Source organism: Nerophis lumbriciformis, linkage group LG27, assembly GCF_033978685.3.
Source record: "Nerophis lumbriciformis linkage group LG27, RoL_Nlum_v2.1, whole genome shotgun sequence".
Classification (NCBI taxonomy): Eukaryota; Metazoa; Chordata; class Actinopteri; order Syngnathiformes; family Syngnathidae; genus Nerophis; species Nerophis lumbriciformis.
Genome location: NC_084574.2, coordinates 21,194,926 through 21,217,500, shown reverse-complemented (window position 1 = coordinate 21,217,500; position 22,575 = coordinate 21,194,926). Strand labels below are relative to the sequence as shown.

The 22,575-nt window shown below is 39.9% G+C and overlaps 1 protein-coding gene across 2 annotated transcripts in view; it reads left to right on the top strand.

Moving 5' to 3' along the window:
* Positions 1–2,131: 2,131 nt before the first annotated feature.
* noctb (nocturnin b) overlaps positions 2,132–22,575 on the top strand; it is a 30,037-nt gene continuing 9,593 nt past the window's right edge. The window contains exon 1 of one of the 2 annotated variants that reach the window (XM_061988391.1): positions 2,132–2,210. Coding sequence is in view for 1 of the 2 variants with exons in the window: in XM_061988390.1 (XP_061844374.1) it covers positions 20,861–20,873 (13 nt within the window). In the remaining variant the exon portion in view is untranslated. Of the gene's footprint in view, positions 2,211–20,736; positions 20,874–22,575 lie in introns of those variants that run through there. The other variant, XM_061988390.1, reaches the window with a different exon arrangement.

The window sequence follows — 22,575 nt, the reverse complement described above, 5'->3', positions numbered from 1 at the left end:
GTCGTCTACAAAACAACAAATGAACTTAAAGCGCCCTCTAGTGGGCGGAACACCGCAATGTCTGTTTACGACACTCATTTTATTTGAATACGTTCTTTATGCTTTGCTTTCCCAATCACACATTTAGTAAAATGTTACATGTTAAAACACAGGATTGTTGCAATTGTAAACATTATTTTTGACAATGTTAAAAACCCTCACATTTACACACTAAGGCCAATTTAGTGTTACCAATCAACCTATCCCCAGGTTAATGGAATATACCCTTCAAAGGATTTTTTTTCAAACTTAAATTGAACATGGAGGTTGATGGCTGTTATATATGTGGAGCTGTAGAGGATGTCAATCATCTTTTTGTGGGATGTGAGAGTGTACATGTGTTTTGGGAGGAGATCAGAGATTGGCTGAGAGACAAGGGTGTGGAGATGTCCCCATTCTCTATAGAAGAGATCATATTTGGGTTTTTTTTAATAAACGACTGTAACATAGAAATGTTTTTTTAATTTTTTTATATTTTTATAAATTATTTTCCAAAAATAAGACCAGCCAAAACATCTCACAAACAGAGGAAAAAAACAAAACACACAAGACAAAGCAAAACAACCCTCCCACACACACACACATTCACACATTCATTGAGAGACGCTTGCATGAACTAGAAAAAATCCAAAATTAAAAAATTTTAAATAAAAACAAAAAATAAATAATAATAAAAAATAGATACTAATAATAATAACAATAATTCATACTTTAACCATCTGACCAAACCAGTCTATTGACTTTTGCAGTCAAGATATTTCATCACAGGGCCCCAGGAGTCCTCTCATTTTCTTTGAGCAGATTGTCCGCTGTATCGCAGTTTCTCCTTATGTATAACTGAAACAAGGTCATGCAGCCAATTTTGAAAGGATGGAGGCGTTTGTGTCTTTCATTCTGCATAACATAGAAATGTTTTGTCAACATTATTATGCTCCAGGCTAAAATGTTTCTACATAAATGTCGATTTATGAAAGCGAGGCCTACATTTTCTAATTGGCTTAATGGTTTACAATTATCAATCAAATCTTGGAGAATAATTAAGAGTACAAAAGCCCTTAAATTGATATATTTGTTACATTTTTTTAAAATGATTTAGGTAGCCCTTTTTGTCATTTTTTTGGTCATATTTTTTATTATTTATTATATTTTATACTCTCTGTATTTGCTTTTGTTTTCTTTCCTTGATGTTGAAAGTGCCTTGACTTTTGTGTGAATTAAAAATGTATGTTTGTTGTTCAATAAAATAGAAAAATAAAAAAATAAAAAATAATAAATAAAAACTAGAGATGCGTTAAAATATAATATCAGAAATTATCGGTATCGTTTTGTTTTTTTATCGGTATCCTTTTTTTTTTATTTTATTTTTTTATTAAATCAACATAAAAAACACAAGATACACTTACAATTAGTGCACCAACCCAAAAAACCTCCCTCCCCCATTTACACTCATTCACACAAAAGGGTTGTTTCTTTCTGTTATTAATATTCTGGTTTCTACATTATATATCAATATATATCAATACAGTCTGCAAGGGATACAGTCCGTAAGCACACATGATTGTGCGTGCTGCTGGTCCACTAACAGTACTAACCTTTAACAGTTAATTTTACTCATTTTCATTAATTACTAGTTTCTATGTAACTGTTTTACTTTCTTTTTTATTTAAGAAAATGTTTTTAATTTATTTATCTTATTTTATTAATTAAAAAAAAAGTACCTTATTTTCACCATACTTGGTTGTCCAAATTAGGCATAATGTGTTAATTCCACGACTGCATATATCGGTAATTAAAGAGTTGGACAATATCGGAATATCGGATATCGGCAAAAAGCCATTATCGGACATCCCTAATAAAAACCTATCCCTAAGTGCATGTCTTTGGGGGTGGGAGGAAGTACATGTGCCTTGTAATTTTAGGCATCTGTAAAGCACTTTAAATTGTCTTTCAATACGTATTGAGATCAATAAATAAAATTGCCTTCCCTGTTACGATGTGAAGCAGGTTACCATTACTATTCAGCAGGGGGCAGAATTGCGTTTTTACGATGACCTTGCAGAATGAAGACAAAACAGGCATTATCCTCGGACATCTATGACCGTCGTGAGGTCCTCGCCCTATCAAAACAACACCAGGCCACAACAAGACGGCAGCGAAGTGACGAAAACAAAGTAAGTTTGCACAAAAAACATGAATGTGTGTCGATAGTATTTGCAAACTCATCCTGCCCGGATGAAACTCAGTGGGTGTGTATATTTTACATATAACATTGTGATGTTTTTGTGGGCATACTTCATGAGTTCAAACGGTTTTCAAGCACTAGTAGTTACTTGATAATTTACAGCAGTGGTCCCCAACCACCGGTCCGGTGCCCGGTACCGGTCCGTGAGCCATTTACTACCGGGCCACAGAGAAACATGAAATAATTTATAAACAACTGAAATTTCTCCTACTTAACTTAGACCTGTCTCACTAGACCAGCGTTTTTCAACTTTTTCTGAGCCGAGACATATTTTTTTCCATTGAAAAAATGCGCCACCGGCAGAAAACTTTAAAAAAATGAAACTTAGCAGCCGATATTGACAGTAAAAAGTCTTTCTCACAATTGTCGGATACAAATTCAAACCATAACCAACCATGCATCACTATAGCTCTTGTCTCAAAGTAGGTGTACTGTCACAACCCGACCTGTTTTTTTGGTGTTTTCTTGTGTGTCGTGTTTTAGTTCTTGTCTTGCGCTCCTATTTTGGTGTTGATTATCATGTACGGATGTAATTTGTGGACGCCGTCTGCTCCACACGCTGTAAGTCTTTGCTGTCGTCCAGCATTCTGTTTTTGTTTACTTTTCAGCCAGTTCAGTTTTAGTTTTGTTTAACATAGCCATCGCTAAGCTTCAATGCCTTAAATTCCCTGTTTAAACTTAAAAGTAGACTTGAACCATTTGATATTGAAAAATAAAATGAAATATACTCAATAAATGATAATACATTCAAATTGATCAGCGACATTAGCTATAGAGCACAATATATAAACAACTCAACCTTCAAAACAAAATGAACAAAACAATTAGTGCTGATTCTTTTTTTAATCGAAATGAGGAAGTCAGGATTAATGGCTGCAATGAGCAAGTTTTGTAATTCGCAGCGGGGTTTGAAGTATAATACTACATGATGGCTGAAATGGCTATTTGAGAAGAACTGCTCTAAGGACCAGGAGGCAGGACTTTAACTTACAACTTTTAGGACTTCCATGTTTTTATCTTGTTTATGTGGTGTCAAAAAGTCCTGTTTGCCAAAGATCATTAGTGTGACAGGAGAGCGCTCTGCTAAAAAAAACCCAAAAAAACCTAAAAAATCACTTGCCAAAGATCATCTGTATGACCAGTGTGTTGTTTTAAAAGACATACTGTACAAATAAAAAATACAAAGATGCTCTGTGGAATGTTCTGCTGCTTTTAGAAATCTGCTGCAAAAATGTTAGCAATACATGTTTAACTACTAATTATCTATCCCAGTGCTCCAGCCCGCAGACTAACTACCGGTAGATCTAAAACATTGTAACCTTGATTAACGAACCCCTCTGTTTGCGAACTTTTCGGTTTACGAACCTTTAGATATGCCTCTTGGTGTAAGACAGTTTCATTCATTTATTGATTTTTTTCATTAATTTCATTTTACAAGGAAAGCTGACCTCATCATTAGAAAGGTAAGCAGCATGAGGGAACAAGAGTTGAATGAGGAATTCATTAACAGATTCCTTGACACTAGTGAAGACTACAATACTAAACTCTAATTCGAAACTTTAGAAGATAAAGAACAAATAGCTTTTGAGGAGTATTTGGAAAACTGATTGGAGAAAATGAAACAGCGCAAAGAAGCCAAAAAGATTGTTTGGGCTAAGAAAGTATAGTGTAAACGATCTCATATCAATAATTAAAGGGACTGAATGAAGCTGCAATGACATTAAACAAGTATCCACTGTTGACCTAAACCAAGTTGTCAAAGTACTACTCCAAGAAATCTGTGAAAAACAGGTAAATGAAGCAACTAAAGCTATGTCAGCCAGTGGATCAATTTAAGGAACTGAATAACCGAGTGCAGACTGTTTAAGAGACCAGAGATGAAATTGAGTTGTGAAAAAATCCAGTTTAGTATTCCACATGCTGTTGAAACATCAACTACAGAAGAGGTTCAGTGCCCCGACCAGAAATTCAATCTGTAAAAATTTTAAAAGCTTGTCTACCCATCTTTAACAGCTGCAGTAGAGACTTTTACAGACGGAAAACGGTTGTAAATCTCTACAAAAACAAAGGAACCCATATAAAACAGATGAACCTATGAAACTGATAGCTTGGATAAACAGATCATAACAGATCTGAAACTAAAATCCTACAGCACTATTGAAGATCTAGTGTATTTGGAGTTTTGAAAAACAAATACAGGACAAGTCAAGACAAGAACTAAAGGGACTTACCGGTACTTGAAGTGAAACCATACAAAAAAGTAATTTAACTCATTAAAACATGTAAAAAGCTCTAGCTAATTGAACTGAGTTGGCCCTGTGATGAGGTGGCGACTTGTCCAGGGTGTACCCAACCTTCTGCCCGAATGCAGCTGAGATAGGCTCCAGCACCCCCTGCGACACCATTTAAGCGGTAGAAAATGGATGGATGGATTTAACTGAATTAGGAAATATTGATGCAACGGTAAATCCTCTTGTTGTACTATCCGTCCAAAATAAACTACCTAAATCCATCCAAGAAAGTTGGTTGATCTTTAATAATAAACTGAATAATGTCTTAACATCCAACAAATTCACCGAATTGTCATTTCTGAAAGCTCGAGAAAGTATCCTTGAAAGAATCTGATGCACATTGTTTGGCAAAAAAAACAAAGACAACTCATGTGAAAGGAAGCAAGTATTTACAAAACCCTCAAGCAAAGACAATCCAGTGAATTCCAAAAACACTTGTGTTGTATGTAGTGACGACACATATTATGATGTAAACGATTTAAAGGACTCCAACTTCATGAAAATAAGTTATTGTAGAAAAACTGGGAACCTGTCAATTGTGTCTGGGATACCGTGGAGATGAAGAAGACTGCAATAGCTCATATATTTGCAAAAACAGGAGTTGCATGACAGATCATCATTACCTTTTTTGCCCAATACAAGGAAAAAGGAATAAGAAAAGATCCATTGAGAAAATCTATTAGTGAACAAAAATAAAGTAAACTAAACGAACCTGAAGATGCAAAAGTCAAGAAAGGTTTTCCAAACTGATCAAGTACTTCCAATCATGGTGAACTGGAGTTACCCGTCCTTTCGATGATGCTGTAGGTGACTTCAGATGGGGGTCAAAAGATTGGAACACTATTTGCTCTTGGATTTGACACAAACTAAATTACCCACAAAGTTGCTTGTAGGCTGGGATTAGAGAGGAACAATGTTAGTATAGATGTGTAAAGGGTAGGAGAGAGAATCACAAAAGTTGACAGAAAGAAATACACTCCCACAGTTATGATGAAAACTCCAGAAGGAACAGGAACATATACATGTGTATGCTACGGTCTAGACGAAATTGCCAAAGTGGACGAGCTCATCGCACCAAAAAAGTTGAAAAAATAATTTCTAAATGTCAAACTGGAAGAAATAAAAACACCTGAAAAAATTTAACTACTCACCAGCCTCAAATATGGCTTCTTAGTGAGCTCCACTAGTTGTTGAGACAGTTGAACTGGACATAGTCTTGTTTTATTAGGGTAACAGGCTCACCCCCAAAATTTGTTTGGATAACAAGAAGTAACGAAACATAGTAAGACATATCTTTCTCACTCCATGAGAATATCAATCAATCAATCAATCAATCTTTATTTATATAGCCCTAAATCACAAGTGTCTCAAAGGGCTGCACAAGCCACAACGACATCCTCGGTACAAAGCCCACATAAGGGCAAGGAAAAACTCACCCCAGTGGGACGTCGATGTGAATGACTATGAGAAACCTTGGAGAGGACCGCATATGTGGGTAACCCCCCCCCTCTAGGGGAGACCGAAAGCAATGGATGTCGAGTGGGTCTGACATAATATTGTGAGAGTCCAGTCCATAGTGGATCCAACATAATAGTAAGAGTCCAGTCCATAGTGGGGCCAGCAGGACACCATTCTGAGCGGAGACGGGTCAGCAGCGTAGAGATGTTCCCAGCCGATGCACAGGCGAGTGGTCCACCCCGGGTCCCGACTCTGGACAGCCAGCACTTCATCCATGGCCACCGGACCTGTGCCCCCCCCCCCCCCCCCCCCCCCCCCTCAAGGAAAAGGGGAGCAGAGGAGAAAAGAAAAGAAACGGCAGATCAACTGGTCTAACAGGGGGGCTATTTAAAGGCTAGAGTATACAAATGAGTTTTAAGATGGGACTTAAATGCTTCTACTGAGGTAGCATCTCTAATTGTTACCGGGAGGGCATTCCATAGTACTGGAGCCCGAATAGAAAACGCTCTATAGCCCGCAGACTTTTTTTGGGCTCTGGGAATCACTAATAAGCCGGAGTTCTTTGAACGCAGATTTCTTGCCGGGACATATGGTACAATGCAATCGACAAGATAGGACGGAGCTAGACCGTGTAGTATTTTATACGTAAGTAGTAAAACCTTAAAGTCACATCTTAAGTGCACAGGAAGCCAGTGCAGGTGAGCCAGTATAGGCGTAATATGATCAAACTTTCTTGTTCTTGTCAAAAGTCTAGCAGCCGCATTTTGTACCAACTGTAATTTTTTAATGCTAGACATAGGGAGACCCGAAAATAATACGTTACAGTAGTCGAGACGAGACGTAACGAACGCATGAATAATGATCTCAGCGTCGCTAGTGGATAAAATAGAACGAATTTTAGCGATATTACGGAGATGGAAGAAGGCCGTTTTAGTAACACTCTTAATGTGTGATTCAAACGAGAGAGTTGGGTCGAAGATAATACCCAGATTCTTTACTGATTCGCCTTGTGTAATTGTTTGGTTGTCAAATGTTAAGGTGGTATTATTAAATAAATGTCGGTGTTTAGCAGGACCGATAATCAGCATTTCCGTTTTCTTGGCGTTGAGTTGCAAGAAGTTAGCGGACATCCATTGTTTAATTTCATTAAGACACGCCTCCAGCTGACTACAATCCGGCATGTTGGTCAGCTTTAGGGGCATGTAGAGTTGGGTGTCATCAGCATAACAATGAAAGCTAACACCGTATTTGCGTATGATGTCGCCTAGCGGCAGCATGTAAATACTAAAGACTGCAGGGCCAAGAACCGAACCCTGAGGAACTCCGCACGTTACCTTAACATAGTCCGAGGTCACATTATTATGGGAGACGCATTGCATCCTGTCAGTAAGATGAGAGTTAAACCACGACAAAGCTAAGTCTGACATACCAATACGTGTTTTGATACGCTCTAATAAAATATTATGATCGACGGTATCGAAAGCAGCGCTAAGAATAACTGCTGTGAACTACAAAGAACCGACCAGGGACCAAATTGAGACAAAGACTTACTGCGAACCGAGAATTCTTGGACTGCTTAGGGCAGTGATTCTCAATTATTTTATGTTAGGCCCCCCTTTGGAAGAAGAATATATTTTGCGCCCCACCCTCTCCACCGTGACTATAAATAGTATAATTTGTCTGGTACTTTGTTATAACTATACCTCTCTGCGTAACATTCTAAGCTTATTAACATTAAAGGAAACAACACGTCGTGGTTACAGTGAAGCCAAGTGCTACATATGCTTCATCATAATCTGATACGACAAAAAAAAGCATGTTCCCCGAGGTCACACGGCCGCCCCACTATTTGAGAAGGACTGGGTTAGGGTTACATAACGTCGGTACAAATTCAAATGTGGACAATGCCGCTGCAGAAACGGCCAACAAGAACGAAAATGACTGAGAAGAGCAAAAACTTAGTGGTCATGTGACCTTGCCACACTGGGATGCCAAGTATCCAAAATAAGTTAAAAAAATAATGTGGACCCAACCTCTCCCAATCAAAAAAAATGGAAAAACTAAAAAAAAAAATCACAATACTAATAATCTTACACTTAATCTTACATCCATGTATGATTACATGAGGGGACGTAGGAAAACTCAGTGAATGGAAATATCTAGTTGAATATGTCAATACTAGGTCTGAATCCTCTTTCCGTGACAACTCCTGTGCGTCAGAAACTCCAAGGTCTAAGTATGAATAATGCCCTACTAAAATGACCAGATGTTCTCAATTATTTTAAATGAGTTCTTTAAGATCTAGAAAATATATGCCGCATTGGAAGACATAAAAAAATACAACCTACAATTGATGAATAGATTCCTACGGAGCGACAACTGCAAGAAATGTTGGCACTTGATGGTAAAATGTTTTTAGATTTTCTTTAGCACGATGGCAAGCTGTTAGTCCTTTTAGTGCCATTCCAAGGAAAGGGTTCGCTGTTCGTCCTGTTTGTGCAACGCCGAGACAAACAGTACAAGGGATACGTTTAACATAGGGGAGCACATACATAGTGGTAACCGGACGGATCCAAAAAGAGTTTGTGCACAAATTTCATATGGGAAATAACTACACACTGCAAAACATTCACAAAGCACTATGTCACACAAACTATTTTTTTAAGTAATAACTTTTTGACATGAAAAACACTACACACAACGTAAAAAACATGGTGTTTACTTTTTGACATCAATTTTAAACACAAAGCAGTTTGGCCAATGAGGATAACGTCTAATAAACAAGCTTTGTTCTTCTCCAACAACACCATGCGGATCAGTGCAACAGTTTGGCCAACAAAAATAATTAGGAGTGATACCTCTCACATTTAATACACAAGCTTTGTGCCTCACTGACAACTAGCTGCTGTCATTTTACAGCCTGCCTTCAGTTCATTGAGATTTTAGCTAGTGTTGATGTTATTGGCAACACTGACAACGTTAGCAATGAAATAAAAGACGAGTGACCATCCCAGTAAACAAACGGCAGGACTTTTTAAACAAGTTGTTGCCAACATTCCTTAAAGATCGTCTGCTGAATGTTCTCTCCCGTCCTTAACACTCTGAGTCAGAGCTGGTGAGTGAAGGAGCGACCAGTGACAGGATCCTGTGTTGCGCTTTCAAAATGAAAGCAGCATCAAAAATAATTTTCTCCTTTGCGGTATACTTTTTGAGTGGGACGAATGCGTCTGTCTCCAATATTGCCCACACCTGTCGCCATCTATCAGCAGCAGTGTGGTCCTAAAGATTACACAGAAGTGAAATGAAGCGATCGGCTGCAGCAACCTTAACCTGGTTAATGTTAATATAATAATACTCTTAATGTTCATGTTTCAGGTCGGCATGGTGATGGAGTTTTGTGCTCACACACAATGGTCTCTCGCGTGGACGGGCGCGAGCTTTACAGGCTTGTTCTCTGCCGCTGCGGTCGTGAAAGAGCTTGATTTGATTTGCAGCAGAGCCTGCATTTTAAATGTTAATATCACTGACCATCACCCTCATTTTATTGTGGTAGCCAAAATAGTGATAATGATTAAAATTCAATTAATTTTGCAGCCTATAAGCTGAAAAATACGGTCCTCTCGAACTTCCCTCTGGATCAGTGAAGTATCTACCTGTTGTCCACCAATATTTCGTCTGAGACCCACTTGTAGGCTTTGCTTTTCTAACCGTTTTAACATGGGCAGAATGCCAACACAAATCAACAGTGAAACAATAAGAACAACCCAACAAAAAACTAATAGTTGTGAAAATAACCATTGAGAATTGAAAAATATTTATGGATGGCACGGTGGCCTCGTAGTTAGCATGTCGATCTTGGTTTGAATCTCTATCTGGACATCTCTGTGTAAAGTTTGTATGTTTCCCAGGTATCATCTCCAAGCACAACATTGAAACTGCCCAGAGATAAGTGTGCCATAGGTGTGGTATCATTTAAGGTTACAAGACTTAATACTTACAGTACAGTATGTACATGCGATTTCTTAGCATTTTTTCCATAAACATGCAAACATATATATATTAAAAAAAGTGTTTGTCAAGTTTTTATTATGTAGTGTGTGTAGAATTCTCAGGAGAATACATTTATTCCATTTTGAAATAAGGCTGCAACATAACAAAATATGGAAAAAGGGAGTAAATAGGTGATTTAACATGAAAAATGAAAATAACAGTGAATAAAAAATGACCTACATACATTTCACAGTCATGGAATGAGGCAAATGCCCTCACACACGCACACATGTTGTCAGAACCTGACTTCTCTGCATAAAACCTCAGCCGTGTGACGTTTGCTACACATTACCTTGCCACAGACTAACAAGTGTGTGGTAAGCTGCGGTTGATAACGTGTGTGTGTGTGTGTGTATGTGTGTGTGTGTGTGTGTACGAAGGTGTGTACACATGCCGCATGCGAGTCAGTCTTGGTAGCCAAGAACTTTGACTTTTTAACCACGGTGCTATGCTACTTCTAAACAAAACAGAGGGAGAACAGGGCGTTCAAAAGGTGCAAAGGTGCGAAGGCAAAATAAGCATTCATGATGGCTCGATCACGGAGTGATTTTGAAACCACAATGTTAATTGTTTTTATTTGAGTCTCCTAGGTGGTACTCCGAATGAACTCAAGTTAAAAGCCTGCTTACGAAGGAATGTATTAGTCTGTCCCATACGGAGGAGCCTCTAACTACTTGCTAAGCAACAAGATACCCAAATAAACTACCCACCCTGTTTCCATATGAGTTGGGAAATTGTGTTAGATGTAAATATAAACGGAATACAATGATTTGCAAATCATTTTCAACCCATATTCAGTTGAATATGCTACAAAGACAACATATTTGATGTTCAAACTGATAAACTTTTTTTTTTTGCAAATAATCATTAACTTTAGAATTTGATGCCAGCAACACGTAACAAAGAAGTTGGGAAAGGTGGCAGTAAATACTGATAAAGTTGAGGAATGCTCATCAAACACTTATTTGGAACATCCCACAGGTGAACAGGCAAATTGGGAACAGGTGGGTGCCATGATTGGGTATAAAAGTAGATTCCATGAAATGCTCAGTCATTCACAAACAAGGATGGGGCGAGGGTCACCACTTTGTCAACAAATGTGTGAGCAAATTGTTGAACAGTTTAAGAAAAACCTTTCTCAACCAGCTATTGCAAGGAATTTAGGGATTTCACCATCTACGGTCCGTAATATCATCAAAGGGTTCAGAGAATCTGGAGAAATCACTGCACGTAAGCAGCTAAGCCCGTGACCTTCGATCCCTCAGGCTGTACTGCATCAACAAGCGACATCAGTGTGTAAATGATATCACCACATGGGCTCAGGAACACTTTAGAAACCCACTGTCAGTAACTACAGTTGGTCGCTACATCTGTAAGTGCAAGTTAAAACTCTCCTATGCAAGGCGAAAACCGTTTATCAACAACACCCAGAAACGCCGTCGGCTTCGCTGGGCCTGAGCTCATCTAAGATGGACTGATACAAAGTGGAAAAGTGTTCTGTGGTCTGACGAGTCCACATTTCAAATAGTTTTTGGAAACTGTGGACGTTGTGTCCTCCGGACCAAAGAGGAAAAGAACCATCCGGATTGTTATAGGCGTGAAGTTGAAAAGCCAGCATCTGTGATGGTATGGGGGTGTATTCGTGCCCAAGACATGGGTAACTTACACATCTGTGAAGGCGCCATTAATGCTGAAAGGTACATACAGGTTTTGGAGCAGCATATGTTGCCATCCAAGCAACGTTACCATGGACGCCCCTGTTTATTTCAGCAAGACAATGCCAAGCTACGTGTTACATCAACGTGGCTTCATAGTAAAAGAGTGCGGGTACTAGACTGGCCTGCCTGTAGTCCAGACCTGTCTCCCATTGAAAATGTGTGGCGCATTATGAAGCCTAAAATACCACAACGGAGACCCCCGGACTGTTGAACAACTTAAGCTGTACATCAAGCAAGAATGGGAAAGAATTCCACCTGAGAAGCTTAAAAAATGTGTCTCCTCAGTTCCCAAACGTTTACTGAGTGTTGTTAAAACACGGTGGTGAACATGCCCTTTCCCAACTACTTTGGCACGTGTTGCAGCCATGAAATTCTAAGTTAATTCTTATTTGCAAAAAAAAAATAAAGTTTATGAGTTTGAACATCAAATATATTGTCTTTGTAGTGCATTCAATTGAATATGGGTTGAAAATTATTTGCAAATCATTGTATTCCGTTTATATTTACATCTAACACAATTTCCCAACTCATATGGAAATGGGGTTTGTACAATATCAGACTTCTATAATAATTGGTGTGATATGAATATGGCTGAAAACTGTATCAAAAAGTCTTTTTGTATCGGTCGATATCGATGATTGATATTTTTTATGAATTACGGAAAATATGGACCAGAAGAAAAACATATCAAATGTTAATTTTTTTATTTCAAATGTAACCTTTCCATGAGTATAATCCCCTCAACTATCAAGGCAGAAAAGAAAGGAAATGTCAACACAACCATGAAAAACACTCAATGTAAACAAAATTCTAAAATCACAACACACTCTGGAAATGAAGGTGCAAAAATCAGGAATATATAAGAAATGCTTAATAAAATGTAACAAAATAACCACTAGTTATGTAAACATGAAATGTAAACAGACAAACCTGAGAATAATTTTTTGTAGGTCTACCGCCAGAAAGTTACATGGTCTGTATAAAATTTATTTGCTCTGTTATTCTTATTTAAGTGTGGGAATACATTTATGTTATGCGGTAAATATTATTTAAATATAATTGGACCAACATATTATTTTAAAGTAGCACATTTGTTATATTGTTATTTGTTTTATACACTGTAGTTCCTACCTGTTGTTTCCGTACATCCGAATTGCAAACGGACAAGGGTTGAAAATAAAAGATGAGCGTGGCGAAGGACTAAAAAACTGCCATACTGTCGAGGTGATTTTCCCTTTTTAATCTACAAGTTCTCTCTGCAGCATTCTTACTTTCTCTTCTCACTTTGTGCAAGGAATCAACAGCAAGACCAAACCTGATAATTAATACTGTTACGTGATTGGCTGCTTAGCGTGTCCCTCCCATTGCTCACTGACCAACTTTATGTTTTACGAGGTTACCAGACTGTGAGTGCCTTTGTTCATGCAACCAACCATGCTTCATTCTTTTTGGTTTCTTTTGACCAAAAAACATACGGTTTATCGAACGCATTTTTTATTGGTATCGATTACGTGTCTATATCGCGATATATATTGATATTGTTTTACACCCAGCCCTATGTATCATGATGAAATCCACATTTTCGACCGCTTGTCCCATTCGGGGTCGCGGGGGGTGCTGGAGCCTATCTCAGCTGCATTCGGGCGGAAGGCGGCGTACACCCTGGACAAGTCGCCACCTCATCACAGGGCCAACACAGATAGGCAGACAACATTCACACTCACATTCACACACTAGGGCCAATTTAGTGTTGCCAATCAACCTATCCCCAGGTGCATGTCTTTGGAGGTGGGAGGAAGCCAGAGTACCCGGAGGGAACCCACACAATCACGAGGAGAACATGCAAACTCCACACAGAAAGATCCGGAGCCCAGGATCGAACCCGAAATCCATATGTCCCTTAATTAAAATGTCACCTAGTCATCTTGCATCCCATAAAGCCATCGACTTAAATAAAGGATTTGCTAAAGGATGATGGTGCTTGCAGCTTTACTGTATGTTTACTGCCTATAAGTTTACTATTTTATATATTTATATTTTTTAATTCTACAGTAACTCAAAAAAATTCAACCCATTAATTGTGACAACAGTCTCTATTTGTTGTCGTGACTTCCCATTTTGTCTTGTTGCTTTGTCCCAACTACCCTTTTTGGTCAATGCATCGCATTATTTGTTATTTATTTTAATGCACCATTTTTTTTCTTTTTTAATCATGAACTTTTTTTTTTCATTCATGCTTTTAGTTTTCCACTTTTTCCCAAAACAAACTCCAATGGTTGTTACCACCTTGTTAGAAATGTTTTTCTCATGTATTGTGTGCTTGATTTATTTTTTAGACATTTTATCTAATTAGCCTTTCAAATTGCATAGTTTCACATTTTAAATGGTACTTCATAGTCACCATAAGTTGTTATATTAATGTTATATTAGTAACAAAATAAAACTGTGGATCCGAGCTATTTATAGGGGTAACGTTACACGGCCCCAGCGTCTTTTGGCATAGAGTATACAAATCTTTTCGCTGAAAAATGTTGATCAAATACATTTTTCATTCAATTCACCATTAAACGTTATTCAAAATTCAAGTTTAAAACTGAAAATACTTGAATATGTGGGCCAAATGCGATCATCTACTGCAGGGTTCTCAAACTTTTTACACAAAGTACCATCTCAGAAAACATTGGCTCTTTAAGTACTACCATAATGACCAACATTAAAATACAGTAGTGTAGTAGGCCTTAATATTCATTAAAACAAGGCAGAGGTTTTATTTAACAAGTATATTTAATGTTTTTGGCCGCTGTAACATTACACACGGTTTGAACAGTGACACTGTGTTTGAATATCAATAAAGTGATTTTTGTTGTACACTAGATGGAGCCCGAGTACCTACCACAGTTTGAGAATCACTGATCTTCTGATATTACATGTACAAAACCCAAAACCAGTGAAGTTGGCACGTTGTGTAAATGGTAAATAAAAACAGAATACAATGATTTGCAAATCCTTTTCAACTTATATTCAATTGAATAGACTGCAAAGACAAGATATTTAACGTTCAAACTGGAAAGCTTTGTTATTTTTTGCAAATATTAGCTCATTTGGAATTTGATGCCTGCAACATGTTTCAAAAAAGCTGTCACAAGTGCCAAAAAAGACTGAGAAAGTTGAGGAATGCTCATCAAACACTTATTTGGAACATCCCACAGGTGAACATGCTAATTGGGAACAGGTGGGTGCCATGATTGGGTATGAAAGCAGCTTTCATGAAATGCTCAGTCATTCACAAACAAGGATGGGGCGAGGGTCACCACTTTGTGAGCAAATGCGTGAGCAAATTGTCGAACAGTTTAAGAACAACATTTCTCAACCAGCTATTGCAAGGAATTTAGGGATTTTACCATCTACGGTCCGTAATATCATCAAAAGGTTCAGAGAATCTGGAGAAATTACTGCATGTAAGAAGCATGCCCGTGACCTTCGATCACTTTAGGCGGTACAGCATCAACAGGCGACATCAGTGTGTAAAAGTTATCACCACATAGGCTCAGGAACACTTCAGAAAACCACTGTCAGTAACTACAGTTGGTCCCTACATCTGTAAGTGCAAGTTAAAACTCTACTATGCAAAGCGAAAGCCATTTATCAACAACACCCAGAAACGCCGCCGGCTTCGCTGGGCCCGAGCTCATCTAAGATAGACTGATGTAAAGTGGACACATCTGTGAAGGCACCATTAATGCTGAAAGGTACATACAGGTTTTGGAGCAACATATGTTGCCATCCAAACAAGGTCTTTTTCATGGACGCCCCTGCTTATTTCAGCAAGACAATGCCAAGCCACGTGGTACAACAGCGTGGCGTCATAGTAAAAGAGTGCGGGTACTAGACTGGCCTGCCTGCAGTCTAAAGCTGTCTCCCATTGAAAATGTGTGGCGCAATATGAAGCCTAAAATACCACAACAGAGACCCCGGACTGTTGAACAACTTAAGCTGTACATCAAGCAAGAAGTTACTGAGTGTTGTTAAAAGGAAAGGCAATGTAACACAGTGGTAAAAATGCCCCTGTGCCAACTTTTTTGCAATGGGTTGCTGCCATTAAATTCTAAGTTAATGATTATTTGCACAAAAAAAAAGAAATTTCTCAGTTCGAACATTAAATATCTTGTCTTTGCAGTCTATTCAATTGAATACAGGTTGAAAAGGATTTGCAAATCACTGTATTTTGTTTTTATTTACGAATTACACAACTTGTCAACTTCACTGGTTTTGGGTTTTGTAATTTGTGTCTTTTGTTACATTTTATTGATCGCAGAAAAAGTAATTTATTGTTTACATTATTTACATTTTGAGTAATCTTCTTGGCTAGGTTGGCTCTGGTCACATTCAGTGCAGTGTTAGCATATCAGAACCTTTCACCCGAGGTCACCTAGGATAGGCTGCAGCTCACCCAAGATCTAAATGAGGGTAAGCACTATAGAAAATGAACATTCTGCACAAATTTCGTCATGTGGCAATAAAGTCAAGGGTTACTGTAGGAACTGTGCTAAGTTGTTACTATTTCTGTGCAACATTTGTCATGTACTTTAGAAAAATACACTCCCTGAATAAAAGGGAGTTGCTCAGCACAAAGGAAGTCGTTGCTTAATCACCAACCGAGAATACGCACGCATTCCCTCATGACATGCAGACAATTGTTGTCATGAGCCAGTGTACTATTATTGAAGTTATAACATCTTTGGCATGTATGACTCGGTCTTCCTGAGACTCTAATTAGAGTACAAAGACACAAAATTATTCTCAAATGATGAATGGGTTATACTTGTATAGCGCTTTTCTACCTTCAAGGTACTCAAAGCGCTTTGACACTATTTCCACATTCACCCATTCACACACACATTCACACACTGATGGCGGGAGCTGCCATGCAAGGCGCTAACCAACACCCATCAGGAGCAAGGGTGAAGTGTCTTGCCCAAGGACACAACGGACGTGACTAGGATGGTAGAAGGTGGGGATTGAACCCCAGTAACCAGCAACCCTCCGATTACTGGCACGGCCACTCTACCAACTTCGCCACGCCGTCCCAACAATATACTTTCATTAAATAAACTTGGTTAATAGCATTTTACTCAGCAAAATATAACCCTCAGAATGAGATACTTTGCTTTAAAATATGTAACAAAACTGGATGGTGTCAGGACTTGGACTTTGGCTTGGTTTGTTCTCCCGTGGTGCAAATGAACTGGACTGGTCATGGCGTGAAGGTAAATACATGATTTATTTAAACTATCAAAAAAGGAATAAACGAAAAGCGCGCACAGGGGCGGAGGTACAAAACTAGACTTTAAACACAAAACTTGCACATTGGCAGAAACTATGAACAATTAAACAAAACTCTTAACTGTGGCTTAACAAACAAAACTTACTTGGCATGGAACCGGCATGAAAAAAAGAGTAGCAAGGGTCATCCGGGTGTGGAGAGAATGCAGGAGCATAAATGCGGGGATGTCGTCAGAACGAACAACAGAAAATGAATGAACTTAAATACTATGGACATGATTAGTGAAAGCAGGTGCGTGACTCAAAACGTGAAACAGGTGCGTGACGTGACAGGTGAAAACTAATGGTTGCTATGGTGACAAGAGTGCACAATGAGTCCAAACGTGGAACAGGTGCGTGACGTGACAGGTGAAACTAATGGTTGCTATGGTGACAAAACAAAAGTGCACAAAAAGTCCAAAATTTAAACCGAACATTACTAAAACAAAACATGATCACACAGACATGACAGAATCCCCCCTTACGGACAGATCCCAGATGTCCAAAAACAGAAAATATCAACAAGAGTCATGGGAGGGCGGGAGGGGGACATGGCGGTGGGTCGCCAGGCCACGTGTCCCCGTATCCACCGGGGCAGAGTTAGGTGGCGACGGCGAGTGGAACGCCGCTGCAGTAGGCGAGGCGGGCGCCCAGGGAATGGCCACATTCGTGGCCGACTGGGAGGTGGGCGCACTTGGCGTGGCGGGCGACCAGGTAGCGGCCATATCCGTGGTCGACGAGGAGGCAGGCGCGTCGTCATCGTGGCAGGCGTGGCTTGGCGTGGTGAGTCAGGCGGCGAAGCTCGGCGTGGCGCGTCAGGCGGCGAAGCTCGGCGTGGCGCGTCAGGCGGCGAAGCTCGGCGTGGGTCTTGGTATAGGTCTTGGTCTTGGCGTGGGTCTTGGTCTTGGCATGTCGGGTCTTGGTCTTGGCATGGCGGGTCTTGGTCTTGGCATGGCGGGTCTTGGTCTAGGTCTTGGCATGGCGGGTCTTGGTCTTGGTCTAGGTCTTGGCATGGCGGGTCTTGGTCTTGGCATGGCGGGTCTTGGTCTTGGCATGGCGGGTCTTGGTCTTGGTCTTGGCATGGCGGGTCTTGGTCTTGGTCTTGGCATGGCGGGTCTTGGTCTTGGTCTTGGCATGGCGGGTCTTGGCGTCGTGAAGCTGCGACTGGCGGCACTTGGCGTTGTGAAGCTGCGACTGGCGGCACTTGGCGTCGTGAAGCTGCGACTGGCGGCACTTGGCGTCGTGAAGCTGCGACTGGCGGCACTTGGCGTCGTGAAGCTGCGACTGGCGGCACTTGGCGTCGTGAAGCTGCGACTGGCGGCACTTGGCGTCGTGAAGCTGCGACTGGCGGCACTTGGCGTCGTGGAGCTGCGACTGGCGGCACTTGGCGTGGAGGGTCTTGGCGTGGAGGGTCTTGGTCTTGGGCTTGGCGTGGAGGGTCTTGGTCTTGGACTTGTTGAGCTGGTACCGGAGCTTGGCGTCGTGGAGCTGGTACCGGAGCTTGGCGTCGTGGAGCTGGTACCGGAGCTTGGCGTCGTGGAGCTGGTACCGGAGCTTGGCGTCGTTGAGCTGGTACCGGAGCTTGGCGTCGTGGAGCTGGTACCGGAGCTTGGCGTCGTGGAGCTGGTACCGGAGCTTGGCGCCGTGGAGCTGGTACCGGAGCTTGGCGTCGTGGAGCTGGTACCGGAGCTTGGCGTCGTGGAGCTACTGGTGCAGGTGGAGGTGGTCTAGCTGGGGGTTGCGGCTTGGCATGGCGAAGCTGAGTCACCCCACCTGTACAGTTCCCAGCCCTAGCCCCCCCCTCAAGGAGCGGATACCAGACGCGCTCCCCGCGGTCTGGAACCGTTTTTAGGGGTGGGTGGAGGGAGGTCAGGAGGGGGGGCAGAATCCTCCCCACTAAATTGTCCAAAAATATTTCTTTTTCCCCCACCTGGTGTTGTGTGGGCGGAAAAAAAGAAACATTTTGTGACGGGGGCGGGGCTTGAGTCTTGGGGGGCAAGGACTGTCCCAGTGAGCGGGTCTGTGAAAAAATGTTCTGAAAGTGTCTGATTCTGGCAAAAAAGTCCTTTGGTGGTGGCTGATAGACAAAGTTAACAGAATTTAAAAAAAAATCTTGGTCTCTGACGTCATCACCAGTGGGTGGGGTGACGTCATGACAAGGCGGCGGCGTGATGTCATCTGCGGGAAAACTTTTTTGCTGACGACATCTGTCAGGACTTGGACTTTGGCTTGGTTTGTTCTCCCGTGGTGCAAATGAACTGGACTGGTCATGGCGTGAAGGTAAATACATGATTTATTTAAACTATCAAAAAAGGAATAAACGAAAAGCGCGCACAGGGGCGGAGGTACAAAACTAGACTTTAAACACAAAACTTGCACATTGGCAGAAACTATGAACAATTAAACAAAACACTAACTGTGGCTTAACAAACAAAACTTACTTGGCATGGAACCGGCATGAAAAAAAGAGTAGCAAGGGTCATCCGGGTGTGGAGAGAGTGCAGGAGCATAAATGTGGGGATGTCGTCAGAACGAACAACAGAAAATTAATGAACTTAAATACTATGGACATGATTAGTGAAAGCAGGTGCGTGACTCAAAACGTGAAACAGGTGCGTGACGTGACAGGTGAAAACTAATGGTTGCTATGGTGACAAGAGTGCACAATGAGTCCAAACGTGGAACAGGTGCGTGACGTGACAGGTGAAACTAATGGTTGCTATGGTGACAAAACAAAACAAAAGTGCACAAAAAGTCCAAAATTTAAACCGAACATTACTAAAACAAAACATGATCACACAGACATGACAGATGGGGTGAGAAATACTTTGGACGGGAATAGAAAAAATACAACTAAAAAATAAGACAAAAAAAATACATGAAATAGAAATCCAAGAACTACGTCTATAAAATATTAAATACATTGAAAAACTTTGACAATTTAATTAAATAATAGTGCAGTTTACAAGTATTTTTCAAAGAATTAGGCAAAAAACAGTGCATTTATTAAGCATAAATAGATGCAACTTAATTTAAAAGAAAAATTAAATACATCTTTTAGACATATCAAATACATTGAAAAACTGATGACCCAATTAAATAAGAAAATGCAGTGTAAAACTGTTAAATATTTGTCACATCAACAACTGTCACAACATTAGGCACACCTACACAATCAAATGTTTTTGAGAAGTGTATAATAAATATATGTTTTTCCTTTTATGTTCCTAAAAAATGAAATAAACATGCCTGTAAATACAGTTGCACTGTATAAGTGGTATTTTGTTTAGTTTGTATTTACAAACCACTGCGAGTTGATAAATGTTGCAAAAAACTACAAAGTTTCAGTGAGTTAAATAAAGAAATAATTTAAGTTAGGTAAATTAAATGATAATACTCATTGTTACATTATTTTTATATTTTTTTATTTAACTCATTTAATGTCAGTTGAATTAAAAAACACTAAAATTGTTACAATGAGTTAAGTAAAAAAAATAAAAAAAGTTAAATAAGAAAATGAAATGTCCTAAATCACTGTCATGTGACCTTGCCTTTGGTTGGATGACATCACAATTTCCTAATGTTGTCTCCGCCCTCCGAGGCTTTATAGGCTGCAGTAAACTCTGTTGAGTCAGATATCTGCTCACTCTTCTGGATAGCCTCTGCTACGCTACACGTAATTTACTGAACTTTACAACAGGACTTGGAAAAAGAACCATCTTGAACACACAGTGGACATAATGGAAACAATGGGTAAGATAGTTAGTTGTTGGTCATGTGTTTATGCTAATCCACATTATGTTTGTGTATGTCATGTTTCAAAGCTGCTGCTTTGGTCAATGAGTTACGCCTGCTGGATGTGGCTGTTGAGGTTATTATTGTAGCTGATATTATAAACTAGTTGTACCAGTGTTCAAAAAGTGTGGCAGCAATGTGCATTGTGTAGAAATATGGTGATAACATAAGCAAAAATTGAAGAGAAACTGAATAAAAAATGTTGCCCTTTTAGATCAAATGTTTTGATTGACAAACATGGCTGTTGTGGTAGCAGTAAAAAGTAAAATATTAAACATTTATACAGACATCACATCATGCTTAAAATGTTGCGGCTTCATTCACAATTTCATAGTCTTTTTTTTTTTGTATGCAAATTTTTAAGTATTGTTGACCTAAATGAAGTCTTTCATGTACGTGATCATGATAGATATTATCAAAAGTAACTTCTGTTTCCATGCCGACAGAGCTATCCTTTACGTGCCAGTTTTTCTAGTTAAGTGGACATTAAAACTGTTGATGCACATTAGCTGCATTTCCTGTCTCATCAATAACACATCTCCACATTGGTGAGCCTTTAATGTGCTCGATGTCCATCCATCCATCCATTTTCTACCGCTTGTCCCTTTTGGGGTCGCGGGCGGTGCTGGAGCCTATCTCAGCTGCACTAGGGCGGAAGGCGGGGTACACCCTGGACAAGTCGCCACCTCATCGCAGGGCCAACACAGATAGACAGACAACATTCACACTCACATTCACACACTAGGGCCAATTTAGTGTTGCCATTGTCGATCAATAAAATCCTGAACAATGCGCCACCCAATGCTAACAAAACGGCTAATGTCGGCGATAGCTTGTTGACTATCAAGTTGACCAACTTTTGGCAGAACAACTTCTTAGAACATCAAAACCCAATTCGAGTTTAGAAGAATTAATTAAAAGATGCAAGAATTTTCATGTAATTGTCATGCTGAGAACCTGGACGTCCGACTCAAAGCTGCTATATTGAGTAAAATAAGTGGAAATGTGAATGCTGTAGTATTGTTAAAAAAACATTAAGAAAGTCGTAGACAAGTTTTTATGCTTAAAGAAAATATTCAATTTAATAATAAGAATCCTACTTTGCGAACATTCATTTAACCACGGTCAGGCCCAGAACCAATTAGATGTGATAATCGAGGGATTACTATACAACCAAAATACTACAATAAAAAGATGATTTTGTTACGTTTTGGTGATGATCGTTGTTGGTCTGGAACCCAAGATGCAGAGACAATAGGCAAAGTGTAAGAAGAGTGAACAAAATAAAAGCAACAGTGCAGAGGAAGCATAGGGAAAGCTATGCAGCAGGGAAGCAAATAAACAAAGCAAAAATGATCCAGAGGACAGGGCTGGCACAAAAAGAATCCCGATGAGGGACGGATGAGGGAGCCAGCGCTCAGACAAGAAAAGTGGAGGCAAACATTAAGTGGAAAACAAACATAAGAGCGCTGGAAATCATACAGAAACTACTAATAAAATCCAAATTGTCATGTGAGATCATGACAAATTTAGAACTGAATCTAATGAGACTGAGTAGGTAGCCGAGGCAATGATGTCATCGAGCAACCTTTATGACAGTCAGTAGCTACTTTCCTTACTGAGGGGTTGGCAACATTGGAAGATGAAGTGAGGTCAGAAG